This window comes from Peromyscus maniculatus, chromosome 14 (assembly GCF_049852395.1).
Source record: "Peromyscus maniculatus bairdii isolate BWxNUB_F1_BW_parent chromosome 14, HU_Pman_BW_mat_3.1, whole genome shotgun sequence".
Lineage (NCBI taxonomy): Eukaryota > Metazoa > Chordata > Mammalia > Rodentia > Cricetidae > Peromyscus > Peromyscus maniculatus.
This window is the reverse complement of record NC_134865.1, coordinates 50824552-50842745: the sequence shown is the minus strand read 5'-3', so window position 1 is coordinate 50842745 and position 18194 is coordinate 50824552. Positions and strand designations below refer to the sequence as shown.

Genomic DNA, 18194 nt, shown 5'->3' with positions numbered 1-18194 from the left:
CACTACCTGGTGCACCAGAACCTACAGGCTGGCTGGCCCAGAGACCTAGGATAGAACCAAACATGATTAGAGGAAGAAAAAGTCAATGTAATGATGCCTAATGCTATTCTGCTATACACATAGATTGGTGCCTAGCACAACTGTTATCAGAGAGGCTTCATCCAGCAACTGATGGAAAGAGATGTAGACCCACAGCCAAACATTAGGTAGAGCTCAGGAAATCCTGCAGAATAGAGAGAGGAAGGATTGTAGGAGCCAGAGGGGTCAAGGACATCACAAGAAAACCTACAGAATCAACAAACCTGGGCTCATAGGGGCTCACAGAGACAGAACGGACAACCAGCGAGCCTGCATGGGCCTGACCTAGGCACTCTGCATACACGTGACAGTAGTGTAGCTTGATCCTCTTGTGAGACTCCTAACCGTGGAAACAGGGGCTGTCTCCAACTTTTTTTTACCGGCTTTTGGGACCTTATTCCTCATACTGGGTTGCCTTGCCTAGGCTTAATACATGGGATATGCCTAGTCTTACTGCAACTTGATATGCCATATTTTGTTGATGCTCATGAGAGACCTGCTCTTACCTAAAAAGAATGGAGGAGGAGTGGACTGGGAGGTTGGGAACAGAAGCTGGGTAGGACGGAGGGCCTGGGAGAAGAGGAGGGAGATGAAACTGTGACCGGGATGATGTAAAAATAAATAAATTATAAAAACAATGTGCATACCAAAAAACCCCTTTTAAACAATTTAAAACACAGGCAAAACCATTACTTCAAGAAATATCAACATTTTACTAATGTTAATATATATATATATATATATATATATATATTTTTTTTTTTTTTTTTTTTTTTTGGTTTTTCAAGACAGGGTTTCCCTTTGTAGCTTTGCGCCTTTCCTGGAACTCACTTGGTAGCCCAGGCTGGCCTCGAACTCACTGAGATCCGCCTGCCTCTGCCTCCCAAGTGCTGGGATTAAAGGCGTGCGCCACCACCGCCCGGCAAATGTTAATATATTAAACAACTTATTTTTGCATTATTTTAAAGCAAATTACTGTTTATTGTAAAACTGATGAATTAATTATATTTTATAATTCCAGACTGTCAAATGTGAACGAGCTTCTTTGAATTATTTAATTATTTCTCTACTAGAGAAAATAATCATCTGCTTGTTTCCTCTCACAGCAATCTAGATTTCTAATTCTTTCTTTCCTTTTTCTTTTTGCACAAGAGTGAAAGCATGGCTTGAAGTACTAGAGCAGAGCTGAATCTGAATCATGTCTCTGCCTATTACTAGATTCAGGACTTTCAGCAAAACTATTAAGCCTCCAAGCTTGCTACTAAAGGTAAAGATAATCAGGACATATACATAAATAGTCACCCTTTAAGTCTTTCAGTAAATTCCTACCAAGTGTCTTCTACTCTCTGTGTCAAATTAAGTGCTGAGGACCGTGTAGAGAGTAAAATGACATTATTTCCATTTTAAGGCTGTGCTAGACTGTTTCAAGTTTTTTCAAACTCTGGATCCAAAATGGCAATGGAATATAATATCACCTTATAAACATTCTGCTACTGGAAAAGAGCAGAAAAATGTTATTTCATAGGTCAAGTGCAGAGGTATGTGACTGCAGTCTCAGCTGCTCCAGATAAGTGGTATTGCCATTGTGTGTCACAATTCAGGACCAGCCTAGGTAACATGGTGAGATACCTATCTTAAAATCAAATACCCTTCCCCATAAAAGTAGTGGCAGAACATCTGCCTTGTATGTCCAAGGTCCTACATTCAAGATCCAGCAGTTCAATAGGTATGCATTCATCATGCATAACTACTGTTTCATAAAACTGGTTTTTCCATCTACCTGTACATACATATTCATATGTACTGTATACATTATATGTGTATAACATTGGCTTATGATGTATAACTTGCTTAATGTACTTTTTCTCATGCACAAAAGTGGCCCAAAAAAACCCCAAGCCATTGATATTAGGAGATGTAAAAATATTGATATTAGGAGATATTAGAAGAAGATATTAACCAGATAATCACATTAATGAACATATAAGCACAGATTAGAAAAATCTCTTTAAAGATTTTTTTTTGGGTGTGTCTGGGGGGGCAGGCTCTAGCTACATAGCTCAGGCTAGCCTTAAAATACAATTATTCTGCCTTATTCTCTGCCAGGCTTACAGACATGTACCACCACATATGGTTAGAAACGTGCTTTTATTAAGTTATATAGTGAAAACTCCTGAGGTACTCAGGAGGGTCAGAAAAGCTTATTCAGACAAAAAGATTTATGATTTGAGTATGAAGGATAAGTAACAACTAAGTAAGTAGAGGGGTGCTGTAGTCAGATGTTGTCCTGTGTCTCGCCCCCTCCCACTTGTGTCCTGAAGCTGCTTAGTCCCAAGTAAACACACAGTGGCTTATATTATTTACAAACTGGATGGCCTATGGCACAAAGCTTGTCTTGTTCTTTTATAACTTGACCCATTTCTATTAATCTATAAGTTGCCATGTGGCCGTGGCTTACCTGTATTTTCACATCTTGCTTCTCCTGGCTGTGCTGGCGTCTCTCTCCCCTTCTGCCTTTCTTCCTGCCTCTCTCTTCAATTTCCCACCTAGCTCTAACCTGACTTGCCTTAGGCCAAATGGCTTTATTTATCAACCAATCAGAGCAACACGTATTCACAGCATACAGAAAGACATCCCATAGCAGGATGTGTGTGTGTGATTGTTGTGGAATATTTAACTATGCAAAGGTGCTGCATTTGTATAACTATGTAACAATGTGTTGCTGTTCTACCTTCCCTGCCTAAGGCACCTGATTGGCCTAATAAAAAGCTGAATGGCCATTAGCAAGGAAGGAGGTATAGGTGGGACTTTGGGGGGCTGGGAGAGTAAGTAGGGGGAGGAATTTAGGCTCATGAGAAGGGAAGAAAGAAAAAGAGATGTCAGGGGCCAGTCAGCCAGACACGAAGGAAGCAGGAAAGTAGGACACACAGAAAGAAAGAAAGGTTAAAAAGCTCTGAGGCAAAACATAGATAGATAGAAACAGGTAAAATTAAGTTAAAAGAGCTAATGAGACAAGCCTAAGTTAAAGACAAGCATTCATGATTAATAATAAGTCTCCATGTCTTTATTTGGGAGCTGGCTGGTGGCTTAAAGAAAATTCCAGCTACATGTGATGAAGTGGAAATGCTCCATTACATGTGCAAAGGCCTCTAGCTCATGTGATCTTTATATACCTTAAAGTATGTATTCTTCACCTACTTTGGTATAACCTGAAATAACTTAAGTACAACCTCTAAAAATATTTTCAGTTATTAGTTTACTTGTTCTAATGTTTCTAGTGTTTAGTGTTTGCCATATAATAGGTAAAAGTGTTTAATATGTAAAGTATTCAAAGTGTTCAATAACTGAATGTGTGGTTCTTAACAATCTTTTTAGAAAGATAATTTCATGAATGAACTGACAAATATTTTCTAACAGCAAATCCCATATTTGTCATTCTTTTTATTTTCTTCTGGTCCATGCATACTTTCTTCAAAATCTGAATCAATATTCATATAACGAGAATGCCTAGAAAGATTGCTCTGATTGATTCTGTATAATTTATGTTACTCTGTCTTGTAGTGTCTAGCCACTCATTACTGATACTCAATAAACATGTTAAAAGAATAAAGAAATGAATTTGGAGTTCTAATAATACTTAGGAAGGAAGTTTAAAAACTGACTTGTACTTATTACTGTTATGCCTTGGAAATATCCTAAAATAATTCCATTAATGTATATATTTGGTTTCTTCAGCTCCTTAGAAGTAGGGGGTCAATTCCTTTATTTATTCTTGTTTTTATTCCTCATGTGTATACGTGTGGGTACATGTGTTTATGTACGTTCACATGCACATCTATGCTCTTGTGTGTGGAGGCCTGAGGTGGATTCTGGAGTGTTTCTCAGTTGTTCCCAGAGCTTGTCTATATGGCTGGTCTAGGAATCTAGCTTACTTTGGGGACCTCTGTCTCCACTTTCCAAGTGCTGGAATTACAGGTGAGCTGCCATACCATCTAGAAGTTATGTGAGTTCTGGAGGTCTGAACTCTAGTCCTCATGCTCACATGGAAGGCGCTTTAACCACCCAACCATCTCTCTCCAGCCCTATTTCGTTTTGGAGACCCTGTGCTCTTCAATTTTCCTCCTTTTATTGGCCCCTCCCTGTCCATACACTCAAAAGGCCTACCTCATGGTTCTGTATTAACACTCCAAAGAAAAGTCATTGAATAATGAAAATGAATAATGAATAAAGAGACTGTTAATTGTGGTGATATTTTATCTGTGTACCCCAATAAAGTTTATCTGAGGATCAGAGCAAAAAAGCCAGCCATTGTATTAAACACAGAAGTCAGGCTATGGTAGCACATGCCTTTTATCCTAGCACTCAGGAGGTAGAGATCCACCTAGATCTGAGTTCAAGGCCACACTGGGAAGAGAGCCAGGTGTGGTGGCACACACCTTTAATCCCAGCACTAATCATAAAGGTCTGGAGGTCTGTACAGACATACAGGAAGTGATGTAGCTGGGTGGAGAGAGGAAGTAAGATTGTAGAACAGAATGTCATATAGGTGTGGGTAAACAGGAAGTAGGTCTCTTTTTGGAGACTGAGGCATCTGTAAGGTGAGACTGGCTGTGGCTTTTCCTATTCCTCTGATCTCTCAGGTTTTGACCCCAATATCTGGCTCTGGGTTTTTTATTAATAAGACTGTTTAGAATTTGAATTACAGTTAATTATCTGGAGTAACTCAAGGCAAGCCTGGTCAGTGTCAGAAAAGCATCTACAGAGTTCTTATGTGATTCTAACCAGCAAGATCTTTTGTTATCTTGCAAAATGCATTAACATGGGGGAGAATACCTGCTTACTTGAACTATGTTCTCCATCTTTCTACCTGACAAATAAGTATAATGCCAGCCAAGTAGGGCTCAGTTAACCAATGATGTGGAGAGTTCTTGGTATCAACAGGAGTCAATCTTATTACTTTCCTTACACAGTGTTTCCAAAACCTTCTCGTGTATCTAAATGACCTGGAGATCTTTTAAAAATAGATTCTGAAGCAGTGCATCTACAAGATAGTGCCAACAACGGTGGTCTGGGAAATGCTCCTTTTGGGGGACTGTGATGGTAGAGCAAATGAATGCAGAAAAATTCAGAGTAAGAGAAAACTTAAGGAATAAAAACTAATGAAATCACAAACAACTTCACTGCACATCCAAAGCAAGGCTTACTATTTCTTCTGGAGACAGAAAAAACAATTACCAGTCTATTGAACATGAAGACATTTATTTGAAGACATCCACTAAAAAGATCCGTGAAATGAGCTGTGATTCTTCAAGAATACTATAAACTGGGTAGGAAAGGGGAATTAGAGGCACGGTGGCACATGAACACAGAGTCTGGAAAGAAACAAACTACATATGGCATAGTATGCTATTAGAAAAGATGAATAGATTCTAAGGGTTTCTGCAAAGTGTTAGGATATTTTCTAACCTTTGCGACCTATCTGCTAATGAATGAGCTTTCATTCTGCTTTCTAACTGGAAATTTAAAGATGTAGTTAAACCAAATTCTAATAGTACATTCGCAAATGCTGTAAATAATTCATAAAGCTGAATTTCAGAACTCAGATGTGCTCTCTTATCCTACTTCTCTTCCTAGCCTTTACTTTACTCCTCCTTTTCCCACCCTACCCCCATCACTGTTTGTTTGTTTGTTTTTTGGAAATGCAGTATCACTCTGTAGTCAAAGCTGGCCTGTAACTCACTATCTAGTCCAGATTGGCTTTGAACTCTTCAATCCTCCTGTCTCAGCCTCTCTAGTGCTAGGGTTATAGCCAGCATCAACCAACCTGGATCCTCTCTGTTTTCTTAATGTTCTGAAAACACTTTTATTTTTGTTATTCTTTTATTTGTGAATTTCTGGTTATGTCACTTGATATAAAATTGATACCAACAAATAACTAACTAGTCATTGTCGCATTATATAGAAAATTTTCATCCCTAAATCATTTGCTGTGGGAGCATCCTTCATTTTATTTCTCTATGGTACATGATTTCTTCTTAAGCTTCTTGAATACTGTTAGGAATTATTTTATTTTCAATAATAAGAAATTTTATCAAGCCATGTTAGTACAGAATAAACCAAAGCCTGTATAAACAGCACACTTTTCAGAGGGCCTAGGAAATAGCTTTGAGAAGGGAAGAAATAAGACAGAGAGATTCACAATTTGCTTTTCTTAAGAAACTCTACTAAGACTGAAAGCTAGGCACAGAACAGTAGTATTTCTGTCCACACTAAGATGCAGTCAGGACAGAGGGGGTTGAGAAGAGACAGTAGAGAGGCTGTGACAGAAGAATTCATATGACAATTATACTGGGTGATTAGATCACAAATTTTTTAATTTAATTGTTTACAATTAAAAGTCTGTAGCCCATTCCAATGAATAGCAGGAAGCATAGGGTAAGGATACTTAAGTAGAAGATAATTTGTATTCTTTTCCAGGTGGTGGTGGGGAAATGTCCATTTATTGTTACAGTTAGTAAAGGAGATATTTAATTCCTTAAATAGAGGGTATTAGCTGGTTTTTAGTTTTTTTTTTTTTTTTTTCAATCAGGGTTTCTCTGTGTAGCTCTGGCTGTCCTGGAACTCACTCTGTAGACCAGGCTGGCCTTGAACTCAGAGATGCACCTGCTTCTGCCTCCTGAGTGCTGGGATTAAAGGTGTGAGCCATTATGCCTGGCTGTTAACTGTTATTGAATTAACTAAAATTAAATATTCCAATTATGTATCTACTAATCTCCATATCTTATAGTTTTCCTTCTTTATCTAAAGTAGCCTAGGATAGAAAGCAATGATAGGCTATTAATGAACTGAATAATCAAGTTATGGCCAAAGAAGATGTACACATATAGAATGGTGACCCAGAAACAGCAGTCACTGAAGTGGCAAAGAGCCCATTCTGAACCAAAATGGCTGTGGGTGTTTAATCTGTATACTTTAACACACTGGATAGGGGTTCGATCCATGAGATGTTAACAAGGACCAGGCAGTAAGAGAATGAACAGTTTTATAATGTTCTTTTTCATCTCCTATACTTTTACCTACACCTTTAATAAGTATGCAAGAAAACACTTTAAAAATTCACTTGGTAAACTACTCTGACAAAATATTTCAAAACTATTATATAGGTTTCTCAAAATAATTTTTGGCTTGTTCAAAATAGTTGCTTTTTTTCTTTTTTTAAAAGATTTATTTATTTCTTATGTATACAGCATATATGACTGCAGGCCAGAAGAGGGCACCAGATCTCATTACAGATGGCTGTGAGCCACCATGTGGTTGCTGGGAATTGAACTCAGGACCTCTGGAGGAGCAGTCAGTGCTCTTAACCTCTGAGCCATCTCTCCAGCCCTGCTTTTTTCTTTTTTAACACAATTCCAAAACAAGTTCTAAGGGGATATGCTTTCTAGATTAATTTTTTTTCTAGAAAGTTAAACTGGAGATTCTGAGATATTATTGTTTGTTTTAACATGTCAGAAGAATTGTGTAGTACCTCTATATGAAAACCATGAATACATCAAGAGAATGCTTAGCTTGATTAGGAAGAGAAGAGAAATAAAATTTAAAAAACATAGGGATCTGGAGATTTCGGTAACTTTTGAGGTCCAGACTCTTAGTTCCCTTCCCAGAGGCCCAGGAGAGACACTACTAATGTGGGGGTATCCTGCAGGAAAATAATCTAAGTACACCATGCTCTTACATCCATCCTCTTTATTCCTCTAAGACAAAATTCTATCTACACAGCTTCAGTTCTGTTCTCACACTCAGCTCTTCTCTGTCCCTTTTCCTCCTGTCCTCTCATTGTCCTAATCCCAACTAAACTCTCTTGCTCTCAACCTCATCTTCATCCTCTAATCCTCCATCCCTATCATTCCTTCTCCTACCCTCCTCACCTACCCTCCATTCACCTACAATCTGCCAAAACTCTGCCTTGCCCCTACCTAGCCAGGTGGGGCAACTCTGCTGGGAGCTAGGAATTCTGCCTCAATACTTCATTGCACCTGGTATGCAAAAAACCCTCTTGTTCTGAGTCAAAGGCTCTGGAATGCCACCTGGCCTGTGAGAGGAAGGTAGGTCTGAGCTTCATTTGCACCAGAAATAAAGCTATGCAACTAGCTGTCCCCCTAGGCAGTGTCTCCAGAAGGGTCTTTAAGTCAGGAGACAGTTCGCCATTATGGCCTTGGGTGCTGGAGAAGTAGTTCAGATTAATACACTGTTAGGAGTTCCTGGAAGCATACATAGCATACAAGAAAATTATTTCAGGAACTGGTTAATATATATACAAAAGCTAAAATATCACCAAGACTCCTTAAGCCATGGCTGGACCTTCGGGAAAGTCCTTGCCCTTCCAAATAGTAGCTTTTGTTATAGTAACTGGGTTCCATTGCATTTTCCTGTGGCTTGCAGCATGGAGAGAGGGCTCGGTCATTAAAAGCACTGGCTGCTCTCCAGGGGACCAGGATTTGAATTCCAGAACCCATAGGGCAGCTCACAACCCTCTGTAATTCTAGTCCCAGGGAACCCAATGCCCTCTTCACATCTTTTCCAGCATGCACATGGTACACAGCAGCCTAAACAACCATACACATTAAAAATAAACTAATTAAAAAATTTAAAAAGCATGAAGAATAAAAATACCGTGTTGACTTTAGTTGTTAGAATGCCACTTTCATGTTCTTTTCTCTTTTTAAAATCTTTCAAATTCTTTTTCTACCAAATGTAGTTTTAGGTTTATAAAGTTATATATATACCTATTGTGTATCATCTGACTCTTGCTTTTTTTTTTTTAATTTGGTTTTTTTGAGGTAGAGTTTCTCTGTGTAGTCTTGGCTGTTCTGCAACTTGCTCTGTAGACCAGGCTGGCCTGGAAGTCACAGGGATTTGCCTGCCTCTGTCTCCGAGTGCTGGAATTAAAGGTGGCTTTTTTAAAAAATTTATTTATTTTTATTTTATGTGCATTGGTTTTTTTTTTTTGTTTGTACGAAACTGTCGGATTACCTGGAACTAGAGTTAGAGACAGTTGTGAGCTGCCATGTGAGTGCTGGGAATTGAACCCAGGTCCTCTGGAAGAGCAGCCAATGCTCTTAACCACTAAGCTATCTCTCTGGCTTTTCTTTCTTTCTTTATTATTTTTTTTTAAAACCTGTTTATACTCACTCTTCTTCCCTTCTAAAAGGTTTTTTTTTTGTTTTTGTTTTTTTTTGTTTTTGTTTTTTGAGACAGGGTTTCTCTGTGTAGTTTTGGTGCCTGTCCTGGATCTCGCTCTGTAAACCAGGCTGGCCTCAAACTCACACAGGCTCTAAAAGTTTTTTGACACATGGTCTTGCTATGTAGCTCTGGCTTGTTCCTTCTCTACTATGTCACCCAGACTGTCTCTGAACTGTTGGTAATCTTCCTGATGTAGCCTCCTGGTGCCAGGGAACCACCAGCTTGTTCTACCTCTTGCTTTCTTAGTCTTTTTATCTTGATTTTTCAACCCACATACCTAAATGTAAGTGTTCTTCCAACTGCTTTGGAGTTTTGTCCCACACGCTAGAAACTTCTTTCCACTTAAAGAGTTAGCAGTGCTCACAAGGGTCACTGGTTGTTATTGGAAAGTCGAAGGCAAAAAGCAGAGAAGAAACAGGGGAGAATGAAGGGAGGGAGAGTGACTCAGGAGAAAGGGTTAGGAAGCCACACCACCAGCCTCAAGGGTAAGGGCTGGCGTGTGTGTGTGTGTGTGTGTGTGTGTGTGTGTGTGTGTGTGTGTGTGTGTGTGTGTTTCTGAATTGAATTACAAAAGTAAGGATATGCAAACTGAAAAATTTAGCATGGTTCTAAGAACACGCCTCTTTGTCTTCTGGAGACAGTTCTTGTTTCCATTAGAATGTATTTCAGTCACCCTCCTTTGAGATTAACCACACACAATGGCTGCATTATGTGCTGCATCTTTTTATATATCATAGAGAACCAGCAACAACAGTTTGTCAGCAGGAGTAACGTGACTCAACAGTTGCTAGGTAATTTCTTGGATGTTTTAAACTGTGGGATACCATTTGGGGTTTTTCTTGGTGAAATAACTAAAAAAAAAAAAAAAAACTTAAACAAAAGAATAAATAGGACATACAACTGTGATTTTATGCAAAATAACTTGAACAGATTCTACAGCAGTAGACAGGCTCATGTGGGCTAGCTAAATTTTTGGCAAGAAAAAAAGCTATGAGCTACAGTTCCTTTTATTCAGCTGCCCCTGCTTCATGTCAACACCACAGAGAAACATTCTCTCTTGAGAATAGTTCCACTTCAGAAAACTCATTTTCTTACTCTCTCCTACTTTATACCCAAGAATGTAAAAAACACTTTCTTGTTGCTAATATTTCATTTCTATAGTTCTCTGTTTTACTCCACAAATAAAAATCTTCTGTCATTTTATAGTAATTCTAAATGGCTATAAAGAGACCAAAACAGAATTTACCTTTTAGATGGAAATAAGTAATAAGAAGAACCCATGAAGCGTTAATAAAGACAAATAATTTTCTGTCTGACAATATTCATTTTCATAAACAGTACACAAAGATAAACTTGGAAGAAAAATACTGGTACCAAAAATGTTTGTTATTTATATTTTGCCAATTTCAGAGACAGTCTAATCTAGTGAGAAACATTAAAGATGATTTCTTGAGATTCTATTAGTAAAAACTGTAAGAATAACAATTCAGATAAATGGTACCCTCGGTTTTCTTTTCTTTTCTTTTCTTCCTTCCTTCCTTCCTTCCTTCCTTCCTTCCTTCCTTCCTTCCTTCCTTCCTTCCTTCCTTTTTTTTATATTTTGGGGACAAGTTATTTTCTGTAGCACATACTGGCTCTGCACTAATGATCCTCCTGCTTCAGCCTCCCAAATGCTGGGATTACAGGCATGTGCCACTCTGCCTAGCTCTGACTATCATCTTTTGGTCAGAGATGGTCCGGGAAAGTGTGTTTACAACAACAAAATAATAATAACAACAAAAGTAATATTTATCATTAAACATTAAGGAAACAATTTTTAAGTGTTCTTTTTTTGGTATGTTCTGGGTACTTTACTAAGGCCTTCCATAGTCCATTGATTGATTCTCACAACAATCTGTTAGAGTAATGTCATACTTTTTGTCATTTCACAGATGAGAAAACAAGATAAAAAACTTTTGAGTAATTTATTCAAAGTCATATAGAGAAAGGCAGTCCTGGAACCTAGATCACTTGGATTCTGTTCAAAGCCCATACACATAGCTTTAACCATTTTCAATGATGACTCTAATGTAAGAGATGGCACTGCAACATGACAGGGATTAGTGAATGTAGTTAATTACAAGAAAAAGAAATATTATTTTAATGGACAGAAGGACAGAAGAGACAAAAACAAGATAATACATAATTCACCATTTAAAAAGATTTGAATGGCTGTGCCCATATGTGATTCCATGAGGGAAATATGAATTTTAAATTATTTTTTTCATTGTTTAACTATTCATGTAGTCTGTAGTTTTTTGTAAGCACTACTAAACTTGGTATATTTTATTCTTTAAATATGAATGTTAGCTATCCAAATAACAGAATGTGAAGAGTGCTAGAAGTATTTTAAAAATAATAATTTTGAGCAATAATATATTCAAAACTAATAGTAATTCTCATACACTTAATACATTCATTTCAAACACAGAAAACTTTTCTACATCATCTGGATGCATTGTCACACAGGACATTTATTTCTAAATATTTTTCTTATTATGTTATAGTGAAACCCCATATGGAATTTCTGAAATTGTTATTCATCTGTATAGGTCCCGTTTACTTTTAGAAAAATTTAGGTAATATTAATGCTGTCTAATGCTGATTTTTCTATTTACTTCATGACTGTCAAAATATTTTTATAAAATAACTTCACACAAAAAAATAATAATTTCAAATTTCTGAGAATTCCTGGAATATTGGTTTATTGTTCCTTCATCTAAAAAAACATGTCAGTAAAAGGTAAAAGATTTCCATGATCTGAAGACCAATTGGGATGTCTTCATCAAACCCCTCCCCTCAGGGCTCAGGGAGCTATGCAGAAGAGGGGGCAGAAAGATGGTAAGGGCCAGAGGGGATGGATGTCTTCAGGGAAACAGTATCTTCCAGACACAACGGGGTTGATACACATATAAACTCACAGAGAATGCACAAAACTTACACAAGTTCAAGCCAGATAGGATACTAGTACACAAGGAAGTGAACACAAACTCTCACCCCAAACCAAGAAGGTATTTGCAATTAATACCCATTGTCAAGGGAACATCAGTTTTCTCCAGTGGGGTGCCACTGGGTATGCTAACGATACTACAGGGAAGACCCTATGCCCAGGGTAGTTGGCCAACACACAACAAACTCAATGGCTTTTTTGTGGCGTTTTGTTTCATCATTTTGTGTCTTACTGGTCTTTTGCTTATTTGCTTTGATTTTTATTTTTGTGGAATTTTCTTTGAAAGAGAGAGGAAAAAAACACAAAGTTGGTTGGGTAGGGAGGTGGGGAGGATCTGGGAGGAGTTGGGGGAGGGGAAAATGATCAAAATATATTTTATGGAAAAATTAAATAAAAAATTAAAAAGACTGCATTTTGAAACACCCCTGAAAAGCAAGGAAATGTTTTTAGACTATTTTTTATTCGAGTTAATAACCAATAACATAAAAATAATGGTTTGGGTTTTTTTGGAGACAGGGGTTTCTCTGTAACAGCCCTGGCTGTCCTGGAACTCACTTTGTAGATCAGGCTGGTCTTGAATTCACAGAGATCTGCCTGCCTCTGCCTCCCAAGTGCTAGGATTAAAGGTGTACATCACCACTGCCCAGCTAATGCATTCTTTTTTGAAAATTGCTAAGAAAATAGATTTTGAGTATTTTCATTACAAGAAAAATTATGTGAGATAATTCATGTGCTAATTAGCTCAATGGAATTATAGCATAGTGTATACCTATTTTAAAATATATCATACATAGAAAAACAAAGTACAAACTCAAGAGTTTTTACGCAATTCAGCTACATTTTTATTCTGGGTTATTAGATCAGATTTTACGCAAGCAACTGCTACTTAGTATTTGCGTTTAAGTTTTAGACAGTTTTAGGCCACTCTGAGGGTGTGAGCTGCTAGTACCATCTGGGGTCTGGAGCTCTGAAATGTGGCTTCTTCTAGAAAGAATTAGATGTTTCACTCATGCTTGCATTTCACCAAACCCCTTACTGACATTTAAAGTTTGAAGCAAGAGAACAGACTTTCACATTTAATCCATGTGTTTAATCTGTTTATTTTTCCTGAGCTCATTTAAATGTTTTCGATTAGAAAATATGGAAGGGTTCTAGAACTAGGCTATCTGCTTTCTGGTAAGAGGCTAAAAGTAAGCTACAGTAGCAGTATTTTTGTTTTTGTGGTATCAGAGAACCTAGGGCCTTGTACATGCTAGGTAGTTTCTCTGAGCCATACCCCTAGACAAGTAATGGTGTTTTAAATTTGACCTCTAGGTATATATTTGTAATATAGAATTTTCATAGGATTATATAATACTTGGATTGCAGAGCACTAATCAAGATTGTGTCAAAAATATACAGATACAGATTAGCACGCTTACTGATGAGTGAAGTAATTTTGACAATTAATTGGGAATAGATATAATGGTAATCAGGTATGTGGACTGAGACAAAAATGTGGAAAAAATACAGTATGATTCTGAGGACACTTAAGAAAACTAACATATTTACCTCGAACAGCATAGCCATCTTTTACTGATGCTGGGAATGGGGGTAGGTTGTCTTTTGCATATACATCTTGAGCAAGGACTCGCCCCATTCCATCTGAAAAAAAAAAAAAACACAAAGAAATGTGAATAATGGAGGCAATGGGTAAGCAATTAGTCATAAGTAAGATGGGCACAAGTGCTTGTGCAATATCTTGTAAATGGGCTCAGCCAGACCTTCTGATTTCCATCCGAAGGAATAGTAGACAGAAAGAAGAGATGCATCCTATTGCCTAAAAGATCACATACGGCCAACTTCTAGTAATGGCTACAGCAATTATCTAAATACAAAATGCTATACAGTCAGAAAAGATGTGTTCAGAAGATACACCATTAACTCTCTGGGAACTCAAATATAATATTCTTCAAAAGGAAAGCCAATTTTAAACATTTTCATATTCACTGACCCAGAAATTTCCATTTTAGTATTGTATCTTAAGAATTAAATTTATCTTCATGTAGATCTTTATTTCAGAGTTGCTTATATTAGTAAATATAGAAAGAAGCCAAAATACAATAATATATTTAAACAAACAGTGACATTCTTATATGTGACTAAAGTAATATTTATAAAGAATATTCATGGGCAAATGAAAAATTCTTAAAACGATATATTTTAAAACATGCAAAATTGTCATAAACTATATAATTTAACATTAACATACAAATATTTATCAATAGAATGATGTACATGAAAATATAAAATATAACTTCAAAATGTTAGTTATATCTTTTAGTCACTTTGTTATAGTTTTTTTTGCAAATAAACGTGCCACTCTTACAAGAATAAGCTTGTCCTGAAAGGAGGAAGGTAAGGAAAGGAAAGGGCTTCCCAATCACTTGACTTGAATTTTAAAGTTTGAATTTTAGCTTCATTAACCCAAGTGATTTAATGACAAGAAGTGTATCAATAATGCATGGTGTAATTCAAATGGCTCCATGTCCAACTCCCTAAATAATAATAATAATAATAATAATAATAATAATAATAATTATAATTTTGAGATAGGGTTTCTCTGTGCAGCCCTGGCTGTCCTGGAACTTGTTCTGTAGAGCAGGCTGGCCTTAAACTCAGAGATCTGCCTGCCTCTGCCTCCTGAGTGCTGGGATTAAAGGCGTGCACCTCCATTGCCTGGCTCCCTAAATTCTTCAGTGAGAATCTGCCCTTAAAATCAAGACAAGTAACAGGATTTGATTGGTCCGAAGCATTCTCATACTTTATAACACCCCACTGTTTCCACTGTGGTTTGACTTCAGCCATGAGGACCTATTGCTTTCCAGATTTAGGACCCAGAAGCACAGAGATTTTTTAATTTTGAACTCTAATTCATAGAGATACTGACTCTTATTTTAGAGCACTGAACCTTGAATTTGAAGGGAGAACTTGGTACATTTTAGCTTCATATATTTCCAGATTGGATCTCTTTTGGATCTGTACTTTCCAAACAAGGAGAAGTGGTGAGACCATAAGTCTGATTCCTATTCACACATACTTGTCTCTTGGAGGCAGGGGTTGGGGGTGGGAAGTCAGGAGGTAGTGTCTTCTTATGCAGCCCAGGCTGCACTTGAACTCACTTTCCCCTGTTAATCTCTGAATGTCAGGACTATATGCACAGGCCACCAAGCCTTGCTATAATATCAGCTCCTAAATGAACCAGAATATATAAGGTAGTCATTAATACTGAGCCAGGACTACAATTAACTCTAGGAGTGGCTCCTTAAATATAACTGATGTGGCTTAATATAAGCTCTATACCAATTTATATCCTAAGAGAATGTCTTTGCTGGAATCGTAAATATTAATTAATAATGGCCAATAATCAAAATTAGCACAAGGGCTGCATTTTTTTTCTGGCAGCTGGCCCTTAGCAGGTTCACTGACATCTAATAAATGTTTATTAACATTTTTAAGTTACTAAGTAGTATCACGTACAAGGTATCACTCAATCCCCCAAAAGCCAGTAATATGTATTGGTCAAAGTACAGAGACTAAGTGTTTGTATTCAACCATGCACAGGACATCTGTATTACAACTCCTCCCCATAAAGCTCAGGGGATATCATGGAAGAGGAGGAGGAACAAAGAACCAGAGGCTGGAGAGCTTTGGGTAGATTGTTTTTCTGAACACAAGACGTTAATTGCAGCGCTCATGACCTCACAGCAGCTCTAGTTTGCACAGACATGCACAAGATGAAGCCAGTCAACATTCCAGCATGGATGGAATAGGTAGGAGTTCACAAGTCCCTACCCACAGTCCTAGAAGTCGGGGGCTTAGCACCTATTAGGCTGTCTGAAAGACTATTGACACAGACACCTGCAGATCTCCCAGTGGCTTAAAATGTGAGTGAACGAATTAACACAATGCTCGAGCAATCTGCTTTCCAGGATATGCTCACTTGTGCTATAAGAAGACATTCAAGGTGGCAGGTCAAAATAGAGTAGTCTCTTTAGGTTTTAAAAGGAAACTCGTATCTGATTCAGCTTCCCACCTGATAACTGATTAACAAACTCCTTAGCAGCCTGAGTATTCGCAGTTTATTTTTTAAACGTTTCAAAGATTCACTTATTTTAGTTTTGCTTCCATGCACACGTTTACCATATGTTATCCCCTGGAACTGGGGATAACAATATGGATTGTTGTGAGCCACCACCTGAGTGCTGGGAATCCAAACCTGGTCCGCTGCAAGAGAACAAGAGCTCTTGGCCACCAGACCTTCTCTCCAGGCCTCTAGTAAGTATGAGTGCTTCAAATGGGGAATGACTGTTCTAAGTCTTCATAGATTAAAATGGCTGAAAAGGGACAAATGCGTGTGCAAAAATCCAAACAATTTCAACCCTGACTGTGAACACAGCACTCAAATGTGTTTTCTAAGGGTAAAAGCTTAATTATCTTGGAGGGAAACTTATTAAGTCATGGGGTCTAAAGGGAGGTGCAAAATTTAATTCTTTAGGGAATATTATTAAGTTTAGAAAGTAAACAACTTAAAAGCTTTAGGAAGACCTTGGAATTGACCAGATCTACTGGCCCCTCCTTCTTTAAGCAGTATATAAGCAGAAGGGCTGCTGAGTCTCTCAGACCAATAGAGTGGCCTGAAAGAGACAGAGACCAACCAAGCTGCCTAGAAGAGACACAAGCCAGTTGGGCTGCTTGGAAGAAGCAGAGGCCAACCAAACTACCTGAAGACATTTTCCAACCTGTAAGCTGCCTCCAAATTGTGCAGTACTCTCCAGGTTCCCAGTTTTGTGAGCTGTCACCCATGCTGGGGTGGCTTTTGATTATGCAGTTATCTTTAAGTCATTTCTGTTCCTGTAAATGACCTCTACCCATATTCCTATAACTTACCACAATACAACTTTGGTGGTATCCCTACTTTGGTTTGTCTTTGGTTCCCTATATGGAACGAGGAGATGTTTCCTCACGTCATCCCAGAAACAATGCCACAGAACATCTTCCATAAAGGTATTTAATGTTGAGAATATTTTGAAAGCTTAGAGATTGTTATAGATGTATAAATCTCAATGCTTTGTTTTCATCACTTCTAATGCAATTGGGATACGTACCCCTGATTAAAACATTAACCATGCCAGAGTGTACAAGCTGGGGACTCTTGGGAGTGTCAGAAGATGACCAGCCCAGGTATGCCTAACAGAGGCTTCTTGTACATTAATAAGGGAACCTTCTAAAGGGAAGATAGCTCTTAGGAACATCTGACTCTTGACTAGGTCCAGTAATAACTTAAATGGAATAACAGAAAATCTGAAATTCAAATGCCATCCTCCATGGACAGACTCTAATATTAGAAGACCTAGAAAGAAGCCAAAACTTAGTCTTTCTTTTGCCCCTTAGGTTTCCCCCTTTCTTAAGTGAGTTTTCTTTTACTTTATGTGTATAGCTATTTTTTTTTTTTTTTTCTATCTGTATGTCTGTATACCACTTACATTTCTGGTAACCACTGAGGCCAGAGGAGGGCGTCAGATCTGGCTCTGTGAGCTGCCACATGAGTGCTGGGAATTGAATCTGGGTTCTCTGGAAGTACAATGCTTTTGACTGCTGAGTCATCTCGCCAGCCCCTCCCTGCTTTTTGCCCTTTGATGTTTCTTTTCCTTTGTCTCTTTATTTCATTAATTTATGTTTTTATATTTATTCTAGTACATTTTTACTTCATAGACTACATTAATTTTTCTATTTTTATTTTATTTTTGAGATTATAATATTACATTTTCCCTTCCTTTTCTTCCCTTCAAACCCCCTATGTATCTCTCCCCGATTTATTTCAAATTCATAGATAATGATGCAC

General features: G+C 37.7%; 1 protein-coding gene across 13 annotated transcripts in view; it reads right to left on the bottom strand.

Moving 5' to 3' along the window:
* The window catches only part of Gphn (gephyrin), a 400632-nt gene that overhangs the window by 70455 nt on the left and 311983 nt on the right, over positions 1-18194 (bottom strand). For all 13 annotated transcript variants that reach the window (XM_076551603.1, XM_076551612.1, XM_076551606.1 and 10 more), the window contains one exon: positions 13862-13954. In XM_076551603.1, the coding sequence (XP_076407718.1) occupies positions 13862-13954 (93 nt within the window). The remainder of the gene's footprint in view (positions 1-13861; positions 13955-18194) is intronic.